Raw genomic sequence first — 23170 nt, forward strand, 5'->3', positions numbered from 1 at the left:
ATTTTATTTTATTTTTAAAGATTTTATTTATTTATTTGACAGAGATCACAAGCAGGCAGAGAGAGAGGAAGGGAAGCAGGCTCCCTGCTGAGCAGAGAGCCCCATGTGGGGCTCGATCCCGGACCCTGGGATCATGACCCGAGCCGAAGGCAAAGGCCTTAACCTACTGAGCCACCCAGGCATCCAGAAAATGGTTTAATTATTTTAGAGTCACATCTGCATTAAAATGGCAGCAAAGAGGGCGCCTGGGGGACTCGTGGGTGGTTTGGGCTCTGGTCTAGATCTCTGGGATCGCTGGGTCCTTGGCTCCGGTGCCTCACTCAGCAGGGGTCTGTTTTAGGATTCTCCCTCTCCCTTTGTCCCTGCGGGACAACCCCCCCCCACTTAAATACATATAAATACAATAAAATGGCAGCAAGAGAGCCTAGGGACCTTCCCCCATCCCCCCAGGGCTCCTGAGGTGCTGGGGCATCTGGAGGGTTCCCAGGACAGGGTCTCCCAGGCTCTGAGCATCATATACCCTGTTTGTGACTCTGCAGAGCCCAGACTGCAAGGACCTGGAGACGTGGCAGCCACCCCAGGGGGGCCAGGCACTCCCCGCAGCCTCCCGGGGGGCCATGGGAGGTGGTTGGGGCTGCTCTGTTCGGCCACACCCGTTCCCCAGACCCCTCACCCCCAGGGAGGGACCCTGCCCTGCAGATGACAGACTTGAGGACCCACAGCAAGTGACAAGAAGCCGCTAGATCATCAACACGCTGAGCTGGAGAGCCTGGGTGGACAGAGCGCTCTTGCAAGCAGGAGAGTCTGTGGGGCACAGGAACCCCACCCCGCCGGCCCCCAGCTCTGTGCCCATCTGACCACACAGGCCCGTGCCCTTCCCTTCCCCACTGGGACCTGGGGACTCGGCACCGTGGCCCCGTGGGGTCAGCTTTGCCTGACTTTCTGAGCAAAAGCAGACTGAAAGTCCAAGTCAGCTCTCCGCTCCCCGGTGTGGGAGAGGGTGGAAGGCCGAAGAAGGCTCCGTAAGATGCTTCCCAGATGTTCTCGCCAGGAACACTCCACGGCCCCGAGCAGTTCCAGGGTTCAGTATTTTGCCGCGCTGCGGTCCCCTCACGGCGGGCACAGCGCATGGCCAGACACCATGCGGACAGCGTGGAGCTGGCGATGCCACAGGCCCAGGGAGCGTGAGAACCGGGGGCCCAGCCTGACACCGAGGCCAAAGACTGGCTTGTTCACCTCTCGGGGGAAAGCGGCTTGGGGGGTGGGACGGAGTTACCCGTCACCGGTCTGTGAGTTCTCCAAGTTCATGGGTGACAGAGCGGCCGCAGGGAGGAGGCCGTGGGCTGTGAATGGGGTGAGCGAGGCCTAACACGCACACCGAATCAAGTTTTACAAAATGCACCGCACAGGGGCACCCGAGTGGCTCAGTCAGTGATGCGTGTGCCCTCCGTTTGGGTCAGGATCCCAGGGTCCTGAGGTCAAGTCCCGCGTCAGGCTCTCTGCCCGGAGGGGAGAAACAGGCTCCCCTCTCCTTCTGCCCCCACTCATACTCTCTCTGTCAAATAAATAAATAAGTAAAAATTGTTTTTTAAAAAAAATCAGCCACACAAATATGATAAAATCCATTTTAAAAGTTAAAAATCACTTCATTCCCCACCTACAACAAGTCAGCTTTTCCAAGATGTGCTCCAGGCTGGGTGGACATTCCTGACTGTTACAAACTGTACGAGGAGCTGTTTTGTTTCTGCTTTCTTGGGTTTGTCAGGGTTCCTGCCACACCCATTAACAACCGGCCATGCTGTTGTTACGAGAGTGGCCTCTGCCTCCATGGACACGGGGACTGCAGCTCTCCCCGAGCCTTGACCCTCGTCATTCCTGTGTGCCGCTTGTCCTCTGTGGACTCCCTGAGAGCATCCCCAGAGCAGGCTTCATAAGCTCCCACGAACCTTCTCAGGACTGACACTGCGTGAGTAAGGCGACAGGTGGCCCCAACATTACCGAATGGTAATCACAGCCCCCAACAGGCGTGTCTGCTCATTCTGAGAACTCCTCTGGAAGGTCATAGGGACATCCCTGTCCCGCCCCTGACCTTAGAATTGCCTGGCTTAATTTCCAAATACAGGGGATTCCTAGTTACCTTCTGTGGCTAATTCCTAGCTCCATCCTCCTGCCCACGCTACCTGCGTGAATGTTGCCCTTTGAAACTTGTGGAGACTTTTTTACAGCTCAGCATACGGTCAAATTTTGCATATTCTGTAAATGGTCCTCCTGTACTGATAATTTTTTGTGGTTTCTGTACCCTGCAGATATTTCCAATTTTGTCTTTCCCCCCTTAAAACACAGGAAGGGTAGCTTTCCTGTGATCTGTGTCTCATGACTCTGCGGTGTCTGTTGGTCCTGGGAATCTGTTCCGAGGTTTTGGCTCCGTCCAGTCGTGGGCCATTCACTTGGCAAGACGCTCATGCCCCTGAGACCCCAGGAGAGTGTGCGGCTGCTGCGAAGGTCAGGGACCTCACTTTTCCTCGGCCCCTTGAGACATGGTCAGCCCAGGACTATAAGCCCATTGCACTATTTGAGGTGTTTGCGCTGCCTAAGCAATGTGCATTTGGGCTCCAGGAACCTTCCCCCACTCCGCTCCCTGCTCTGTGGTAACCTGGCGGCTGCTTTGGGGGGAAGGTTTATTCCTAAGGCAATATCCGGGATTTTCCGTTGTTTTCACTAGGAGGAGAGTAGCCCAGGTCACCCTTCCTGAAAGCACTTATCCCAGTCCTTTGTTCAGGGTTCTCCAGGGACCGACACTCAACAGACAGCTCTGGAAATGCCTTCGTGTGAAGCAATATTTGCCCCCCCAAAGCTGAATTAATCTGAAGTAATTTGAGGTGGTTTTCAAACTACTCTGTGCTGTGGAATAAGAATGAGGCCCGTTGCCTTGTTTTGGTCTCACTGCCCTTGTGGGAGAGCAGGGGGACATAAAAACCAAAGCTCGAACTTCAGGTTATATCACAAGACACATACAAGAATTAGGAATATTAGGAGTTTAATTAACATAGATAACTTCACAAATGCTTTGTAGCAGGTATTACATACAATGTGATAGCAACCGCACTAATAGCCTTCACATATTCAGGGAGTCGCCATTTCAAAGTATTCCTAATAAACCCAATACTCAAGTCAACATTGAGCCAATAATGATTAAGGCTGGCTGAGCATACCGGTATTGTCAGAGCGAGCAAATCAAAATAGGGTTACTTTGTACAAAGTATAAACAGAAACTGTGTAATATTAAGCATTCAAACCTAACTCAAGATAAAAAACTTCTTTACTTAAAAATTCACAAAATAGAAACTGATATTGTGTATTGAATCTCTGAACAGAAAAAAGAACATTAGTAGAAACTGACATGGACACTATTAATTAAACTCCAGGCTTCCCAATTTTCTACTTTTATGAGTAATTCTTTGTTGTGCATAAATCCTTGTCAATGTTTCAGATTATTTCCTCAGGACAGAGTGCAAGGAGTTTCTGGCTAGCTGATTTTTCTGATCTCATCTTGCTAAGAATATGAGGAGACCGCAAGGCTGGGGGCCTTAGTCACTGACCATCCAGCTCTTGATTTTGGCTCAAGTCACGACCTCAGTGTCGTGGGTTTGGCTCCACGTTCAGTGGGGTGTCTGCTTCCGGATTCTCTCTCTCCCTCTATCCCTGTCCTCCTTCCCCGTCCCCCCAACTCCATGCACACGTGCATACTCTCTCTCCCTCTCTCTAAAATAAAGACATATTTAGAAAAAGAAGAATATGCTAAAAACCAAACTCAGTAGGAGCCTGGGTTGGTGGGTGTACCGTGCCGCTGAGAGTAATCTTTCTGGTTCCGTGTGGGGTACTTCTAGTTTCCCCAGATCCTCTGCTGTGGGACCCCACCATCAGGTCAGATATCAAGTCAGAGAGCAGATGTTAATTAGATACAATGTTAGTCAGTTAAGCGTAAACGTAAACGGGGGCGCCTGGGTGGCTCAGGCTGCGAAGCGGCTGCCTTCGGCTCCGGTCGGTCGGAGGGTCCCAGATCGAGCCCCATGTGGGGCCCCTTGTTCCGCTGGGAGTCTGCCTCTCCCTCTGCCTGCTGCTCCCCTGTTTGTGCTCTCTCTGTAAAGTAATTAAATAAAATCTTTTTCTTTTTTTAAAGAGTAAACATAAATGAGGGGAAGCACAGCGGCAAGACTCCAACGTGCGCTGACTCACCGCACAAGGTGCAGTAATAACAGTGTGTGTCGTCACTACCGTGAGCACGACAGTGCAGGAGAAAACCCAGAGAACATTTCATATCATTTATCCTGGCCAGCTTCTACTTTGCCCCCCACCCCTGGTCTATCCTGAGCAGGAACAGGCTGGGCAGAGCGATGCCTCCCCTCCTCAGCTGACCGGCTGTGGCGTTGAGCATGGCCAGGAGTGTGTCAGCATGTGCGGCAGACAGGCTTTGGGACAAGAAAAAGACCGGAAACATACAGAACCAGCCCCACAGTCTGCACAAACAAATCTGGGAAATCGTCATCATCAATACCATGACTTCATTAACCATACGGTTTCCTTGAGCATCTATTGAATATTGGGCCTGAGCAATGACAGTAACTGGGCAGAGAAAATTATTTATTTATTATTATCATGTACTTTCTTTTTTTATATATTCAGAGGAATATGACATGTAGATTTGATAGGCTAAGAAATCTTAATAAAGCTTCATGTCTCAAGGTGCCATCTGTATTTTTCAGGCAGTAATTCTTACATCTATCTTCTGCTATGTATGCATAATTTCCTAATTGTGAACTAAGATAAACTCATTTTGAAAAACCCAACTTTTAAACTGTCAGTACATCAACAATTTTAGCAGCTGCAAAGTCTTCTGCCCACTTCTGTAGAGCTCTGGAACCAGCTCAGTCCACAATACCTCAGCCACCGAATACCAGACAGGAGAAAGTCATATTCTGATTTTATTCACATCTTATTTTTCCAAAGTCTGATTCAATTTAGTTTTAGCTAATTCTCTTTCAGACTGACAGCCACTGAGTCATGCTAATATGCACAACATAATTCTTCATAAAATGCCTCTTTTCTGTTGTGTTCTGCTTCCTGACAAACACCTGACAAAAGGTGAGCCCCAAATCACGAATTCCGTATACCATGTTTCTGGGGTGATTGCGGCGAGATGTCAGACCAGCAACTTGAAAAGAGAATAATATTGCTATTTTGCCACTAGCCAGTTCCTCTAATCATGTCATCTTGAAATGATGCCTGTGAATTCGACAGAGACGAACAGCTCGATAGACAGTCTGGCACCACTGTCCCTTCATCGGCCTCCCGGAAAACCCATCCCAGCCAGATAAATCCACAGAGAGAGGAATGGCTTAAAATGACTAAAACTTTCTGTACCTAATCCTCAAGACAATTGGAAAAAAATGAAGATCTCCCACCTAAGCTGCAAATAAAAATATTTGGAGTTGTCCAAATTATTATAAGTTCTTCAAAGATAGGAGGGAAAAGGGATGAGGACTGGAGGCAGGAAGGGGAGGAAGGGAATATGAGAGAAGAGGGAAAGAACAGTTGGAGAAGGAAGAAAGCAGGAAAGGAAGGGAGACTGGGAAGGGGAAGGTCAGCTGGAGAAGAAACTCTTTGCCCTTTTCCATGAGTAAGGGGGAGCTGAGCAGAGCGCATCAAGACGGCAGCACGAAGCTATCTCAGATCTGTGGAGAAAATGCCCTTTGGAGCAGAAGAATCTTCAGTTCTCCTGTGTTAGGATGTTTTCTTGCCCTTTCTTTCCTCCTAGGCTTGGACACCATGACAACGGTCAGCTGACCCAGCAAACACAACCCTCTGCAGATTGCACGGTGCTGGTGGAAGGGAGCTGCTGTTTTTGCTGTTGGAAATGCGGAGAGCCCCCCGGCCAGCTCTTCCCTGTGTCAGTGAGTGCCTGCAGCGCACCTGGGAGAAAGCCTACCAGGATCACAGGAGAAAGGTAGGAAAGCTGAATGTCAGCCCAGATGGCTCCGAGCAGGTGCCCAAGCAGCCCCCACGGATTGCCAGGGCTTTCCCTGGAAACCAGAAACTAATTTTATTTTCAGAGATGGAATGGTTGGAATGGTATTTCCTTAGAAGTTTGGTCATATATACTGCCATACGATGAAAATTCCGTTAAATGGATTGTGGTCTTTTAGGACTCTGAATTATGGCACATTTATAAAGTACTTAATTTTTCCTAATTGACTTGAAAGTATCTTAAGACACAGAAAAGCGAGGAGCCCTCTCCCCTGTCAAAACAGCATTTGCCCATGGGAACTAAAAGCCACCTTTCATCTCCATTAGGAGATATGCTACTATTTCCATTATTTGATGCAAATGTGGATATCATTTGAGAAGGTCACCTTGTGCTTCTGAAATGGCCTGCCATGGTGGTCTTATGCCTCCGAGACGTCAGTGGGCCCATCCCCCTGCACGAGGCTCAGCCGGTGCAGTCTCTCCAAGTCTGTGTCCCTCCAGGTTGAGAAATGTTCTAAGAGGGGAGTAAGCTGGGAAGGGGGTGTCGCTCTGTGACGCTCTGAAGGCATCTCGCCAGGGAGGGGACCCCAGGTTCCTGCAAGGATCCAGGTGAGCCTTCGCTCCTCTCGGGATTCTGTGTGCCTCAGTGGTGGTGACACTGTGGCCTCAGGGAGGTCACACTTACTGTAAGGCTGTTCTGGTGTCCCCCATACCTGGGCCCTGTACCTGCTGTCCTCCCTGGGAGCCCGGCCGTCCCAGGGCTCATCCTCACTTCCTCAGACCTCTGGGCTTCCTGCAATCTTCTCTGTGCCCTCTTTTAGGAAGCACATCCCCATCGCTCTCTGGTTCCTCGTTCTGCTGTCTCCTGTCACCTCGTGATTGATGTAATGTATTCATCTTGCCGTGTTTGTTTCCCCCACCTGGCCAGAGGGTGGCCCCATGGTGCTGCTCCGATGTCCGTGACACATGGAGCACCTAGTAGGTCGTGCTCAGCGGGGAGAAACTGGAAGAGCCCTTACGGTAGTAAGAACGAGACCAACAGGCACGGCTTCTTCAAAGGGCAGATGAGAATGTAAGCCATGAGTGTTTTGTTGTTCACGTGTGCGTCCCAGGGACCAGCAGGCGGATAACACCCTCAGTGTGAGTGAGTAACCGTGCTCTGTGCCTGAGAAACTCGAGACAGAGAAGATTTGACCCAGTCATCATATGGAGTGGGGAGCTGATGACTAGGGAAACCTGGCATTTGGCGCAGGACCTTGATGTGGTGCTGGAGCCTGAAATTACCTTGTCCTGATGCGCACACCTCTGAGATAGCTCAGGAGCACATGCTTGCTGGGTCTGAGTAGGGACTGCTGAGACATCCCAATAGCACGTGGCCAGCAGCCGAGGTCACTGGGCCGGGGAATCCGTGATCCCAGCATCAGGTGTTAAAGGGAGGGCCATATGTCTCACCTGGGAGGGGACCACATGGAGACAGGGAGAAGGTCTCAGATACAGTCAACTAAGAAAGCTGAAAAGAAGGGAACTGTGGGTGTGGAATGGAGCAACTGGGGCCAGAGGGGCCATTCCAGGCAGGGACGATGCCAGGAGTCTTGGCAGGGATTTCCTGGAGAGGGGAGGAGAGGAGAGGGGAGGAGAGGTCAGGATAGGGGGGGCGCAGGGAGCGGGCAGCACCGTCCCTGTGGAGTAGAACACATTGTTGGAAGACAAGACTGTGATCCAGACGGTGGAGGCCCCCATGAAGGAGGGGCAACATGGGCATGCAGAAGAAGGAAGGGAGAAGAGGAGTGCGGGCATTGGGGTTGGCCAGGGCATTGGGGATGGCGGCCTCACAGAGCTGCCTGGAGGCCACAGCAAGAACCAACTCCAAATCTGACCAGCAGGCACGAAAACTTGGCTTGGAACGAATTCTTCTTCCATATTAAGAGTAAGGGGAAAAAAAAAAGAAGAGTAAGGGGAGTCAGCTCTTTGGGGTTACTTAGTTTCTTACTGCTTGGCTGAGAATCCTTGGGAACATATAGGACCTCAATGCAATAGAAGAGACCGAAAGGGTTTGCAGAGAGTCCCGTGTCCAGAGCGTCTCTAGGATGGAGCTCCTTGTCCCCAGCCCAGTGAGCATCTGGATGGAAGGTCAATAGGACCTTCTGTCTCAGAGCCTAGACATCCATTCATGCTGAAAATAAAATTAAAATGACCTTCATAGAGTAGACATTGCTACTGATATTTCCCAAACATAATAAAATATAAATGTCTTAGTCCCAAGAAAGAACTTAATTAATAGGGAAACACTAAAGGTACTTACTCCCTGTGAAGTTAGAAATAGGACAAGGGTGCCTGCTACCTTGTATACCTTTTGAATTGTGTTGGAGGTATCAGCAAATGGACAATACAAATCTGTTAGGCATGAAAATGTAGTGAAGTAGGTATTGGGTTTTTTTTTCTTTCTATTTGTAGATGAAATGATTAAATATCTAAAGAACCCAGAAGAATCAATGGAAAAACAAATATAAATTGGGAAAAATAATTGCAACTTACAGCACAAAGGGTTAATATCCTTATATAGAGAGAACTTCTGAAAAGAAAAAAAAAGGCAAACCACTCCATATAAAGATGGGCAAGGGGGATAAATGAAAGTTCACAGAAAAAGAGTTGCAAATAGCTCTTAACCTATAAAAAGTTGAAAAAAAAAAACTATAAAAGTTGGTCTACTTCACTTGTAACAGAGAAATGCAAATTAAACGTGCACCATAATATGATTTCTCAACTAGCAGGTTGACAAAGATCCCCCGAATTGTTGGCCGTGCTCTGGGGAGAGCGGCACCGTCTGCCGTGCAGGTGGGCGTGCAGCAGACATGGCCCCACGGAGGGTCTAGCGGTCCACAGTCAAACTGCACATGCATTTGGCCTTTAACCTGGCAGTGCCCATTCCAAAGGCACCCTGGCAAAGATCTGAAAAGAAATTGCAAAATATACTAATTGCAGCAGTATTTGTAATAGCAAAATTGGAGCGAACCCAACTGATCATCCAAAGCAAGCCGGGTGAGGCGCTTAGGGTGCTTCACACGATGACGTGCTATGCAGGTGCGAAAAGGGACACGAAGCCTCTCTCGATACCACTACAGAATTACGTCCAGAATGCATTGTGAAAAGGAAAAGGCAATGTGAAGAAAATTTGTAAAATATGCTACATTTGCCTAAAAAAGAGGGGATGGAAATATATATACACATACATACAAATATATCGACACATACATACTGTGTGTCCTTTATTTTCAGAAGTTAAAGGAGTGATGGTAAAACTAGGTCTGTCAACAGAGAAAAGGGCAAAGATGACAGGATCGAGCCTAGACTTCTTAGAAAAAGAGTTCTTTGTCAGATCTGACTCTGCAGACAGGTAAATATTTCACAGAGTATTAAACAAAATTAAACTTGGGAAGCATTCCAAAATATTGAAAATAAAATGGACCAAAATGTAGAAGCAATTGGTTTCATAACCACATTGCAAGGGCCTGTGGCAGCTGCCTTTGTCTTTTTAGTTTGGGTCTTTTTTTTCGTTGTGGAAGCACAGTCCACAGCCGGTGCTCTGTGTGTCGCAGGCGCACAACACAGTGGTTCCGTGACCCTCTACACCGCTCCGTGCTCAGCTCCACAAGTGTCGTCGCCGTCTGTCACCGTGCAAGGTTATGACAATATTATCGACGTCATTCCCTGTGCTGTCATTTCCATCTCCCTGACTTACTTGTTTTATACGTGGAATTTTGTGGCCCTTAATGCCCTTTACCTGTTTCATCGTCCCCCACCCCTCTCCCCTCTGGCAACCACAGTCTGTTCTCTGTATTTATTTATTTTTTAAAGATTTTATGTATGTATTTGTCAGAGAGAGACACAGCGAGAGGGAAAACAAGCAGGGGAAATGGGAGAGGGAGAAGCAGGCTTGAGGGAGAAGCAGGCTTTCTGCCGAGCAGGGAGCCGGATGCGGGGCTCGATCCCAGGATGCTGGGATCATGACCTGAGCTGAGGGCAGATGCTTAACAACTGAGCTACCCAGACGCCCCTGTTCTCTGTATTTATGAGTGTGTTTTTTGCTTGTTTGCTTTGATTTTAGGACTCCACATATAAGTGAAATTGTATGCTATTTATCTTTCTCTGACATATCTCACTCAGCATTGTGCCCTTTGAGTCCATCCACGTCGCCACAAATGGCAAGATCTCTTTCTTTTTTGTGGTTGAGTAGTATTCCATTACACGTATGCACCACATCATTATCCCGTTGTATGTCAGTGGACACTTGGGCTGCTTCTGTAGCTGCCTGTTGTAGAGAGCGCCACAATGAGCAGAGGGCTGCACGTATCTTTTCAAATTAGTGTCTTCATTTCCTTTGGGGAAATACCTCTCAGGGAAACTACTGGACCCTATGGTATTTCTATTTTTATTTATTGATTTTTTTGAGGAACCTCCCTACTGTTCTCTGCAGTGTTTGCACCAGTTTACCTTCTCACCAACAGGGCATCAGGTTTCTCTTCTTCCCTCTTCCCCACACCCTCTCCAACACTTGTTCTTTCTTTCTTTCTTTCTTTCTTTCTTTCTTTCTTTCTTTCTTTCTTTCTTTTTTTTTTTTTTTTTGATTCTAGCCATTCTGACAGGTTCTGATTTGCATTTTCCTGACGTGGGGAACATGGAACCTCTTTTCAGGTGTCTGTTGGCCACCTGGACGTCGTCTTTGAGAAAATGTCTGTTCAGATTGTTTGCCCATTTTTAATTGGATTGTTTCTCAGTACTGAGTTACACAAGTTCTTTATGTATTTTGGATAGTAACCCTTACTGTATTTGTCATTTGCCGATATCCTTTCCAGTTTGGTAGGTGGCCTTTTCTTTTTGCTGGAGGTTTCCTTCACTGTGCAGAATCTTTTCATTTTGGTCCCAATAGTTTATTTCTGCTTCTGTTCCCCTTGCCTGTGGAGACAGACCCGTAAGTCTGTGGCTGAGGCAGACGTCCACAAGATGCCAGGATTACTCTTACGGGTTACGTGTGTCTTTAGGGTGGGATAAAGCAAATGAGTAGTCGTGTTGGTGTCACTGAGAACTGGGGATTTTAGCTCGGGAGAAGGGAAATGCAGAAGTAAGACCCCTTAGCCTAGCTAAGGGGAATGGGGTTCCGAACCAAAGCTAGAAGGACCAGGGGAGCGCTGTCTATGGCAAAGACCTTGAAAGAACAAACTTGGTACAAACGAAACTCCAGGGAACCCAGACTTGGTCTCTAAATGCCATTTCCCATTGGAAGAACCAGGCTTTCCTGTAGAAACGGCAGATTCCAAGCTGAGATAGGATATATACGTATTAACCCCACATCACTTTGTCACTCAGAGGGCAAGGAAGCTGTCAAGGTTATTAGCACCTTCTCATGGGCCACAGGTGGGGCACATTGACTATCCATCGCAGTGGGCTGAAACACATCCAATAGGTCTGAGTCTTTGATTTTCCAATGATATTAAACAGAAACACCATATTGGCCACCATTGCAAGGGGTTAAGAACCAAGTCCTAAGAAGAGCCCAGTACGTATCCTGCCAACTGAAGCTTGGCTCCATCGAAGTATTCCCGCAAATAAACAGAATGAATGATGGACTTAGAATGTCTCTTTTTTACAAAAACAGAGACAAGCAGACATGTGTACCTTGTGATAAAATATCACAGCACCACATAAGGGATAGTCTTGCCAGGAAAAACCGAACCTGAATTCCTGTCAGTTTCCACGTGGTGCCAGGCATTCCGTCAGCAAAATCCAACTGAGAATGTGCACAGGGCACACGATCTGGCTTCCTTGTAACACATTGCGGGGGTGGGGGGGAATGGGGGGAGAACTCTTATTCAAAGAGATGCAGGGGCACCGGGGTGGCTCAGTCGGTTAAACATCTGACTCCTGATTTTGGCTCAGGTGGTGTTCTCAGGGTTGGGAGATCGAGCCCCTGGTCAGCAGGTTCAGCGCTCAGTGGGGCGTCTGCTTGTGGTTCTCTGCCCTCTGCCTCTCCCCCTGGCTCGCTCGCTCTCACTCTAGAATAAATCAATAAAGCTTTAAGCAAAGAGAGAGATGCAAAAGACATATCAAGTAAGTGCAACTTACGGACCTTCTTACTTGGGTCCCAAGTCACACCAGCAAATGAGAAAGAGAGAGGAGGGGAGGGACAGTAGAAGAAAGGGGCAGTGCCTGGATACCCAGAGAACTGTTGTCACCTTGCTGTGCTTACGGTACTGCTGGTCTGTGTCTTTTAAAGGTGCCCTGTACTGCAGAGACATACATTAGAGTATTTGAGGGAGAAAAGGGTTTGCTTTGTTTGCTTTGCTATCCTCTCAGATGACGGAGGGCAGCCGGCGGGGGCAGAGCTGGTTTTGGTGAAGGGGCATGAGGCTACGTGGGAATCCACTGGGCTATTTTTCTCATTTTTATGTTTAAAGTTTATATTTTTTAGAAACGATAATTTTGAGTGAAAAAGGAAGCCGAGTGGTGATGATAGATGGTAACAGTTTCCGTAAATTTAAGAAGGTGACAGTAGAGTGGATGGGTTGTAAGTGCCTTCCCAGCGGCAAAGATGGGGAAGCAGGGAGGGAGTCAGAGGAGGGGGAGGTGCGGTCTGCAAGGGGTCTGTCTGGAACCTGAGGGCCCAGGCGCTTCTCTGGGCAGCGGGGGCAGGGGCTCCGCTGTAGGGGCTCGAAGCACCTGGAACTGGGCTGTACCATAGGCCACCTGCTTTCTCGGGAGCCTGCGCAATTCTAGCTCCCACTCCGTCTGATAATTCTGCAATCCTTTTACTTTTTATAAGAGTGATATAGATACATTTTGAAAAAAAAAAAAAAAGAATAGTATCAAAACAACTTGATAAAAAGCAGCAAAGCCTGGTTCTGAGGCAGCCATGCGCAGCCCTTCCAGCAGTTTCTCTTGGTTTTGACCTCCATTTCTCAGAATAAAATGCTTATTTGCCATTTCTTCTCAACATGGAGAGAATCAGTTTTTATTCAATCAATAACCAATTAAATAAGAAATGTAGATTATTGATAGTTAAAGTGACTATGCAAAACCTTTTACTGTTGAGTCAAGTTGTAACTATATCTCCTTTCTTACAATTTCTTGTAAGAGTTAATATTGCCTTGTTTTCATGTTCTTGAGTTTTCTGTATATTTGTAGCTATTTTTTCCCAAATATTCCATTAGTCATCAAATGCTGATGAATAAATTCTCAAACACTCAAAAACTTCGCATAATCTTTCAGCACCCCCCTTCTGCCCCCCTCTTTCTTCTGCTCCCAGCTGTGTGGTCCACCGAACTGCTGGCTATGGGGCTCCCTTTGCTGGTCTCCCCTGCAGAAAGTGCTTCTCTAGGTTAAGTCCTGGCTTACACCCTCACGTGATGAAGTACATGCCGGGGGGTGGCTTTCTAAGAACAGGGGCAGGGAGCTTTTTTGTGTGTGGGGGGTCTTTTGTTTTGGATTTTTTTTTTTTGGTCTCCATGTTAAAAATCCTTCATTCACCCATCACTCCTTTTTTTTTTTTTTTTTTACAGATTTATTTATATATTTGTCAGAGAGAGAGAAAGAGCGAGAGCGAGCGCACAAGCAGGGTCAGGGGCAGAGGGACCAGGAGGCTCCCCGCTGAGAAAGGAGCCTGATGCGGGACTCAGCCCCCAAACCCAGGATCCTGACCAGAGCGGCAGGCAGACACTTAACCGACTGAGCAACCTGGGTGCCCTCCTCCCATCACTCCTGATAGAAAGTTTGGTATGAGATTCTAGGATGGAAATAGCCTTCCCTTAGGATGCTGGAGGCATTGGTCCTCATCATAAGTTAGAGTAATATGAGCTGCTGTAACAAATAGATCTTAAATGTATAAAGTATACATGTATAAAATGTATAAATGTATAAAAATGTATATATGTTATACATGTTATAACATATACATATATATGTTATAAATGTATAAAGACCCCAGCACTATCAGTCCCTGCGCCTATTCCCGTGTGTGGATGGCTCTGGACCAGACCCACTCACTTGTGGCTCCTCTGCCCATTAGGCTCTGTGACAACCTGGGTCCTGCTGGGGGGGTGGTGCGTAGGGGTGTGTGGGGGGGCGGGGCAGGGTAGAGCACAGAAGGCACACCTGCTTCGTAGAGACCTTGGCCTAAAACTGGAACATCTTTGATGCTGCTTTGGCAAAAAATCATCAGAGAGCCACACCTCAGTGCCAAGAGTCCTAGGAAGCATGGTCCTGTTTGGACAGGAGTGACAGCTCAAGACTGTGGTAGGGTGAGCGTGAGTTAACGGATGATCAGCCCTCTGCTTCAGCCAACACCTTCTCTAAAGACTCCTGTGACTTCTGTGTAACCATGGGCATGGGCGTGTGGGTGTTTCTTCCCAGGAACTTTAGGAAGGACCTCCTCTTTACTACTGTTGTTCTGACATCTCATGATGGCATGCTTCCATGAGTCTCTTCGAGTTTATTCTGATAGATTCTTTCATTTTAGAGACTCTGAAAATTCTGTCCCCTTCCATTTTCTAGACACCCTCCTAGTCCAATGTCCCTAACCCAATACTGAGTCTCTAGCGTCCTTTCATTTTCTCTCCTCCTGCCCGTCTCTCTACTTCTGGCTCACTTTGGGGAGGTTTCTTGATTTTATCCTCAGCCCCTTAATTCACTTTATTTCAGTTTTAGGGTTTTTTCCCAAGATTTTATTTATTTATTTGAGAGAGAGAATGAGAGAGGGAAAGGGAGAGCTTGGGGAGGTGATCAGAGGGAGAAGCAGACTCCCCGCTGAGCAGGGAGCCCGATGCAGGACTCGATCCCAGGACTCCAGGATCCTGAGCTGAAGGCAGAGGCGTTAACCCACTGAACCACCCAGGCGCCCGGGAGCTTTGATTTTAAAGATAACGTGAAAAAGTAAGGTCCCGGGTGTATTTTTAATTCCACCATCCCCGGCATACCTCTGCTCACCACCCCACAGCCCTGGCTAGCCCGCATCTGGTCCTGGCTGCTTCCACAGCTGGTGACAGAGGGACCCCAGGTCATGTATGTGGCCGTGTTACTGCCTTGTTTCTGCTCCTTAGTCTGCCTCTCCCGTCAGGGGCCACGCATCCATCCCGGAGTGTGCTGTCCCAGCCTCTTGCCAGCTAGCCCCTCTGTGCTGTCCTGGCTCCCGCTGCCCGGCCTGCTGGCTTTCACTCCAGGAGCGAATGATGCTCACGTCATCGTTCCAGAGTCACCCGGCTGCTGGCCTTTCCCAACACAGTCGCTTGCGGGTCATCAGCTAATGCGTCTGGGAGCTAGTGGTCTGGCTAGCGGTCGAGCAGGGTCTGGAATATTGGGGGGGGGGTCCCTTTTTGTTGCAGATGGTAACACAGGTAGCCCTGATGCATTCACTCCATCATGTTCTGGAAGCTAGGTTTTCTCCCCTCGCTGGTACGTTTCTTGACGGGAAGCGGCAGAGATCACTTGGAAGTTCGTCAGTGTTTCAGGGGCTCATCCTGAACATGCTGCTGGAGGCCCAGAGATCAGGGTGAGGTGGACACAGCCTCATAACTCACTGCCTTAAAGGCCTCTGGCAGGGGGCGCCTGGGTGGCTCAGTGGGTGAGCCTCTGCCTTCAGCTTGGGTCATGATCTCAGCGTCCTGGGATCAAGCCCCGAGTCGGGCTCTCTGCTCAGCGGGGAGCCTGCTTCCCTCTCTCTCTGCCTGCCTCTCTGCCTACTTGTGATCTGTGTCTGTCAAGTAAATGAGTGAAATCTTAAAAAAAAAAAAAAAAAAAAAAAAAAAAAGGCCTCTGGCAACAGAACAGAAATGTTGGCTGGCACTTACGTTTGATGACTTCTTACTCTGTACCTACTTCATTCTCTACTTGAAAACCACGGTGCAGGCTCATCCCCCAGGGCTGCCCGTTTCCCCCACGGAATAACTGGGTTTTGACTCAAGTCCTGAGCCTCATTCAGGACCATCTGCCCCAGGCTGACCTGGAATCTTTGGTGCCACAAACAATCATCGATACTTGTCCCCAGGGCCACAGCCCAGGAGCTACCCAATCTGGGTTCATGGTAATCACCAGCTGACGTGTGCCCAGGGTCACATGTTGCCCTGCACCGCAGGTCCAGGATGCCCAGCCCCTCGTGGACGCCCGCGCCCCCTGGAGCCTTGGCCACCTCCGCCTGAAACTCAAGAAGCTAAAGGTAATTTCTCTGCTACCTCTCAGGTGCTGGTGTAGCTCATGAGGAATTGTCAACTCAGAACCTAGGGACGTGGAAAATGCAGGCTCGGTCAGGGATACATGTTCCTGTCATCCACGAGACCGGCCGCAACCACGGCCACTTAACCTCATGGTGCCGGGATGGAGCTATGGGGCGGCGGGGACGCCGGGAGTCCTCTCTGGTCTTCCCGCGGACCCTTTGTCTCTAGGAAGCGAGGGCGGCGAGGGGCGGGAGTGGATGGCGGTGGCTTTAAGGAGGTCAATCAGTACCCTTCCTTTAAACAGGACCATTTCTTCAAAAAAAAAAAAATAAATAAATAAACAAGACCACCTCTTGCCCACCACAGACTATTTATTTCTGGAAGCATAAACCACAGAGTGAGAATAAGACTCCCATGGCTGTGCTGACAGGGATGCCGTGGGGCCTCCGCGTGGCTGCCAGTGACAAGGTCCGAAGGGGGCGGATGGGCGCTGACTGGGCCCAGTCCAGAGAGCCGGCAGATCCGTCAGTGTTCGGCCCTAAACCACGAGGGTGTCCATTTCCTCTGGGCTCCGATCTCGTCTTCTAAAATTGCTCTCTTGAAACCTGAAGTGATTTCCTCATTAGCATCCCCGTCTCGGAGTTTTGGAGGGTGACCTAATTTCACAAAGACCCGTGGCACCCTCGCTCTTACCCCCACTCTGAGCGCAGGGGATTTGGCCGTGCCCTAATGTATTCCGATTCATAGACAAAGGAGCCCACCCGTGGCACACGGGGTGCTGATGCTTGCGAGCACGTTAAAAGCCGCAGTGTGCTCAAGTCGAAGGAAGTGTGGGGTTGAAGTGAGCCTCTAAATAAGTCTGTGCTGTCATGGCCCGGATGTGGCTGGTGCTTCCAGAGGCTCCCTGTGTGTCTGTCCCCAGCTGGAGGAGGAGCGGCTTGCCATCATCGACAGGGACAACCGCCTGCTGCTGGAGAAGTTGTCTTGCGTCATGAGGACCGGGGGACAGACCGAGAGTGGAAACAACCACACGCACAAGAGGTACCGGGGCCCCCGCATCCTACAGTCAGCACCAACCCGGGCAGAGCCCAGAGCGCGCCACTCCAGGGCCCACACAGAGGAGCTGCCCCAGAGCTGGAACGTTTTCTTGCCGCCCACCCTGCAGGGAGCCCTGTGCCTTTTCCTCTGCCCTGCCTTAATCAAAGTATTTTCTGGGGCTCAGGCTAATTCTGTGCCCACAACAGAACAAGGACACCAACGGCAGCTCTCAGTGTCCCTCTGCGCTGTCCCAAGCCTGCTGCACCATCTTCCTGCCTAACCCTCATAAGCAACCCATGAGGAAGGGGCCATGGGGAAACAGAGGCAGCAGGCAGCGAGGAACATTGCCAAGATGGCCCCCAGGAGGTTGTAGGAAGCAGATTCCTGCCCCAGGGCCTGTGCTCAGGCTGGGCTCCTGCCCTTCCATGTGCAGAAACGGCCCGATGTCCGTCTGGAAAATGCATGGAAGGTCATGTGACTTTGTGTCCAGCGTGGCATGGTGACCGCTCCTGTTTGTTACAGGGAAGCCTGGTGCTGGTGCTACTCTCGACCAACAACATTGTTTTTACCCAAAGCGGGGCTCTCTGTGGAGGTGCAGGACAGCAGGCCTCCACAGTCTTTAAAATCTGCCTACAAATATTTAGAGACACTTATGAACCCCAAGAGCCCCTCTTCTCTAAAGCAAACAGCCCCTGTCCCCTGCACCCTACAAATCCCCAGAGTTGGCCCCCTGGTTTCGTCACTGTCCTTTCCGTCCCACAGTGCCTGTGAGGGATGATTTCAGGTGGGCGGGTTTTCAGAACTGTTCATACTTCAGCCCGCGCCTGTCTCTGAGGAGCTCACAGTGGTTTCCAGATTTCACAAGAAATTAAAATTTAGTTGACCCTCAAGCACCAGGAAGTGTGTCACAGAGGAGGGCTCCACAGGAGGGGCGGATCCTGCATTCCAGCTGGGCTGGCCTCCTGGAAGCTGGGTTCTCCAGCAGTGGTTCCACTGAGGTTTCACGGGGAGGTGGGAGGGTGGGGGTAGGGGGACAGGGAGTGGGTCTGGGTGTCAGGAATGCCTCCATGTCCAACCCCTGCCATTAAAAACCTGGAGGAATGGGTTAACCTCCATTTTCCTGGGTTAGTTTACATTAGATTTGGAATCACTTTCTGCTTTAAAGACAGGTGTTAGCTGGAGTATAAAAATCACTGTAACGAAGCAGCCTAAACTAATAGTTCATTTCCATGCGACTCAATTCAGGACAGGATCCCGCAGGGAGAGCCCCCCACCTGCTGCCTGGATTCTCTTTGAAAAACGCAAGTCCCAACCAGCCTGCAGGTCACCCCACACCATCGAGTGGCTTCCCCCTCCTCCTCCTCGCCTGCCTGATAAGTCACACTCAGGAAATGGGGGAAGAAGGAGGGAAAAGAGGGAGCAGAAGTGATCCCGGGGAGGGGCCAGCCAGTCAGAGGGCACAGGAAGTGCCTGAGCTTGAACAAGGGGCCAGACAGAGCCAGACTTCTGGAAACATAAAAGGGATGTGAGGGGCCAGAGGGGGCCTGCGAAGCCAACCAGCTCTTCCCACACCAGGAAACCGTCTTAACAGGCCCTGCAAGCGACATGCCACCTCCTTCACCTGCTTGGGTTTTAAAGCAAAGACCCCCTTGTGCCTTTCCTATGCACCTCTCTTTGTTCAACTCCGGGCCATATGCCGAGAACAGAGTGTGGTCGCTTTGCATGTTCAGACTCAGGATGACTTCAGCATCACTCCTGTGTTGAAGCAGACGGCACCGAGCTAATCACAAGGTAATAGTAGAAATGATGTGTCTCCTTGTGATTAGTTTATCGGAACCCCAGCAAGAATGGAAGTCAATGATTTTTGTCAAGAATGCATCAGCGGGGGCGCAGGGTGGGGGGGCACCTGTGTGGCTCAGTGGGTTAAGCAACTGCCTTCAGCTCAGGTCATGATCCTGGAGTCCTGGGATCGAGTCCTGCATCAGGCTCCCTGCTCAGCAGGGAGTCTGCTTCTCTCGCTGACCTCTCTCCTCTCATTCTCTCTCTCTCTCTCTCAAAAAAATAAATAAAATAAAATACGTCTTAAAAAATACATAAGCATAGGTAATGTTTAAAAAAAAAAAAAAAAGAATGCATCAGGGGGCACCTGGGTGGCTCAGTGGGTTAAAGCCTCTGCCTTCGGCTCAGGTCATGATCTCGGGGTCCTGGGATCGAGCCCCGCATCGGGCTCTCTGCTCAGTGGGAAGCCTGCTTCCCCCTCTCTCTGCCTGCCTCTCTGCCTACTTGTGATCTCTGTCTGTCAACTAAATAAATAAAATCTTAAAAAAAAAAAAAAAGAATGCATCAGTTTGAGCCTGATAACTGACCATTTCATTTCTCTGTCCTGTAGTTAATAAAAGACACTTATCAAATTAATAAATGGTGTGGAATGGAAGCCGCCCAGAGCACTGCAAACCAGTTGGTTCAATTAGTATAAAATTACCTAGCTACCTAACTACTCAACAACTATAAGAGCAACTACATAACCAGCAATTGGGCTTTCACTCTTCCTGTTATTTTTAAGGGCTTTATTGAGATTGTAGTCGGCATGTGGCAAACTGTGTATTTGCGCTGTTCCATTTGACAGGTCTGACGCACTTTACCCCGGGAGACTATCTCCACAACCAAGATAATAGCTACATCCATCGCCCCCCGAGGTCTCCTCTTCCCATCAATAATCACCCAACCCTTCATCTTTCCCGTCCACATGCATCCACAATCTGCTTTGTGTCCCTAGGGACAAGCTTGCATTTTTCTGAGTTTTGTGTGAGTCTCTCCCTGCAGTGTCTGCATTTTCCTGCCTTTCACCCCACGCAGTGTCGTGGCTGAGCGAGTCAACAGACCATTCCTTTTTGTGCTGAGTTGCCCTCACAGTTTTTTATCCACTCACCTATAGGTGAGCATTTGGACTGTTTCTAGTCTTTGGGTATTACAAATAAGGCTGCTAGGAGTATTCAAGTTTTTTAAAAAATCAAAAACTATTATCTCTGCCCAAGACTGAAAATTCAATGATAAACGAAGAATCTCAAATATGAATCACAAAGAGAAGGTCTTCCAAGCATGACAGCATAATGAGGTCCCTGGACCCACTCCCCAGCAAAACTGATCAAAATTATTTTTAAAACAACCAATTTAAGTTTATGGAAATGGTCCTAAGGGCATATACCATATAAAGAAACATTTTTCCAAGAAAAGCTGCTAAAATGTGGCAAGAACAGATAGGTTTCATAGTACTTGAACTGGGACCCACTCTTTCTCCCCTCCCTCCCAGCTCAGCAAAGCAGAGACTGTTCCAGACTGCCACAGCCAAGAACACAGGACTCCTTCTCTCACTTACTCCCAGCTGGAGAGCTTTCTTCCTGGAAAAGGCAGGACTTCAGCATTTATCATCCTGTCCCCAGCTGCCTACTACTGAGACCAAGTCTCAGATGAGTATGGCCCAGAGATGGGGGCTCCTTTCTGCCCAGCTCCCACTCGAGAATGGAGGCTCTATCTCAAGTGCGGTGTTGCTGAGAATCCTGGGGCCTGATCCCCTTGGTCTAGTTCAACTAGTGTAGTGATTTGAAGCCATGAAGGTCTACATGTCCTCCCCTACACAGTGGAAGGGCATGGGGTGTCACGTATGGGGATGCTTGGCATCCCCCCCCCCACTCTGAGCTTCAGAGCTCTGAGATTTTGCCTGGGAGATAAGCATGCCATAAAACCAATGGCTCCTGATGTCCCCTCAAAGTGACTGACCGCTTTTGCAGCAGAGTGTGGGCAAGCTCCAAACTTCATTGGACATGAAATAAAAGACATCCATGTTGGGGAGGAAAGCATAAATCTGTCTCTATTCACAGATGATATGATCTTGCATACAGAAAATCCCAAGGAAATGACTAAAAAAAAGTATTAGAACTAACAGACAAGTTCAACAAGGTAGCAAGATAGAAGATTAATAGAAAGTCCATTATATTTTTATATACTTGCAATTAACAGTTTGAAAATGAAATTAAGAGAAGTATTCCATTCACAAAAGTGTCAAAAAGAACAAAATACTTGGGAATAAATTTAGTAAAAGAAGTGCAAACCTCATATTTTGAAAACTACAAAATATTGTTGAAAGAAATTAAAGAATATCTAAATAAATGCAAAAAAACCCATGTTCATAAATCAGAAGACTTCATATTGTTAAGATGGCAGCACTTCTCAAACCAATCTCAGATTCAGTGTAATCCCTACCAGAATCCCAGCTGACTTCTTTGTAGAAGTTAACAAGTAGATATGAAGATTCTTTGGAACTGCAAGGGACAGCAAACTGTCACAACAGTTCTAAAAAGAAGAACAAAGTAGGAATCATGTGTCCTGATTCCAAACCTTTCTGTAAAGCAATGGTGATCCAGACAATGTGGGACCAGTGTAAAGGCAGGTTAGATCAATGGAATACAGTCGAGAGTCCAGAAATAAACCCATGTGTCTGTGCCAATTATTTTCAGTGAAGGTGTCAGGACCATCTGATGGGGAAAGAATAGTCTTTTCAACACATAGTGCTAGAACAACTCTATACTCATATGCACAAGAATAAATTTGGACTCTTCACACCACATACAAGAATTAACTCAAAATGGATCAGACCACAATATAAAGCTGAGACTATAAAAATTCACATAAGAAAACACAGAGGTGATTCTTCCTCACCTCATATTTGGCAACGTTAGTAGATATGACACCAAAACCATGAACAAAAAATAAAATAGTAACTTGGATAAGTTAGGCTTAGTCAAAATTAAGAACTTTTTTTTTAATTAAGAACTTTTGAGTTTCAAAGAACAATATCAAGAAGGTGAAAAGACAGCCCACAGGATGGGAGAAACTATATGCAAGTCATATATCTGATAAAAACTTGCATCAAGAATGTATGAAAACCTCTTATAGTCAAATGATAAAAAGAAAAATGGCCCAATTAAAAGATAGGCAAAGGAGCTGAGTAAATATTTCTCCAAGGAAGATGTATAAAAAGCCAACAGGCACATGCAAAAAAATTCTCAACATCATTAGTCATCATGAAAAGGCAAGTCACAACCACAGTGTGATACAACTTTACTCCCACAAGAATAAAAGGCAGATAAGAAATGTTGCTGAGGATGTGGAAAATTGGAGCCCTCATCCACTGCTGATGGGAATGTAAAATGCTGCAGTCACTGTGGAAGACAGTCTGACCATTTTTCAAATATTTAAACATAGAGTTACCACATGATTCAGTAATTCCACTCCTAGATACATACACAAGAGAAATGAAAACATGTCCAAAAGCAAAACTTGTATATGAATATTCACAGCAGTATTATTCATAATAGCCAAAAGGTAGAAACAATCCAAATGTTCATCAACCGAAAAACAAATAAACCCATAACATGGAATGTTATTCAGCCATTAAAAGGAATTAAATCAAGTACTGGGCACCTGGATTGCTCAGTCAGTTAAGTGTCTGCCTTCAGCTCCCTGCTCAGCTCAAGTGTCTGCTTCTCCCCCACCCTCGGCCCCTCCCCTCTACTTGTGTTCTCTCTCTCTCAAATAAATAAATAAATAAAATCTTTTAAAAAACAAATAAAATAAAAGGAGTAAAGTATTGAAAATACTACAACATGGATGAACTGTGAAAACATCATGCTAAGAGAATGAAGGCAGTCCCCAAAGACCATATGTTATATGGTTCCACTTATATGAAATGTCCAGGTTAGGTAATTCCACAGAAATGGAAAGTAGATTAGTGATTGCTTAGGGTTGGGTGCATGGAGGGATAGTGAGTTGATAGTTAAAGGGTACAAGGATTCTGAGGTTCCTGAGTGGCTCAATTGGTTAAGCATCTGACCCTTGATTTCAGTTCAGGT

At 47.9% G+C, this 23170-nt stretch overlaps 1 protein-coding gene across 1 annotated transcript in view; it reads left to right on the forward strand.

Annotated features, from left to right (window-relative positions):
• Positions 1–17873, forward strand: part of LOC111146951 — a 28802-nt gene extending 10929 nt beyond the window's left edge. Inside the window, exons 3-4 of the mRNA XM_022502696.1 lie at positions 16145–16225; positions 17146–17873. Of these exons, the coding sequence (XP_022358404.1) occupies positions 16145–16225; positions 17146–17541 (477 nt within the window). The 3' untranslated portion in view covers positions 17542–17873. The remainder of the gene's footprint in view (positions 1–16144; positions 16226–17145) is intronic.
• Positions 17874–23170: the final 5297 nt, after the last annotated feature.

The sequence above is a fragment of the Enhydra lutris genome, unplaced genomic scaffold, assembly GCF_002288905.1.
Source record: "Enhydra lutris kenyoni isolate GAN:26980312 unplaced genomic scaffold, ASM228890v2 scaffoldscaffold15, whole genome shotgun sequence".
In the NCBI taxonomy this organism is placed as follows: domain Eukaryota; kingdom Metazoa; phylum Chordata; class Mammalia; order Carnivora; family Mustelidae; genus Enhydra; species Enhydra lutris.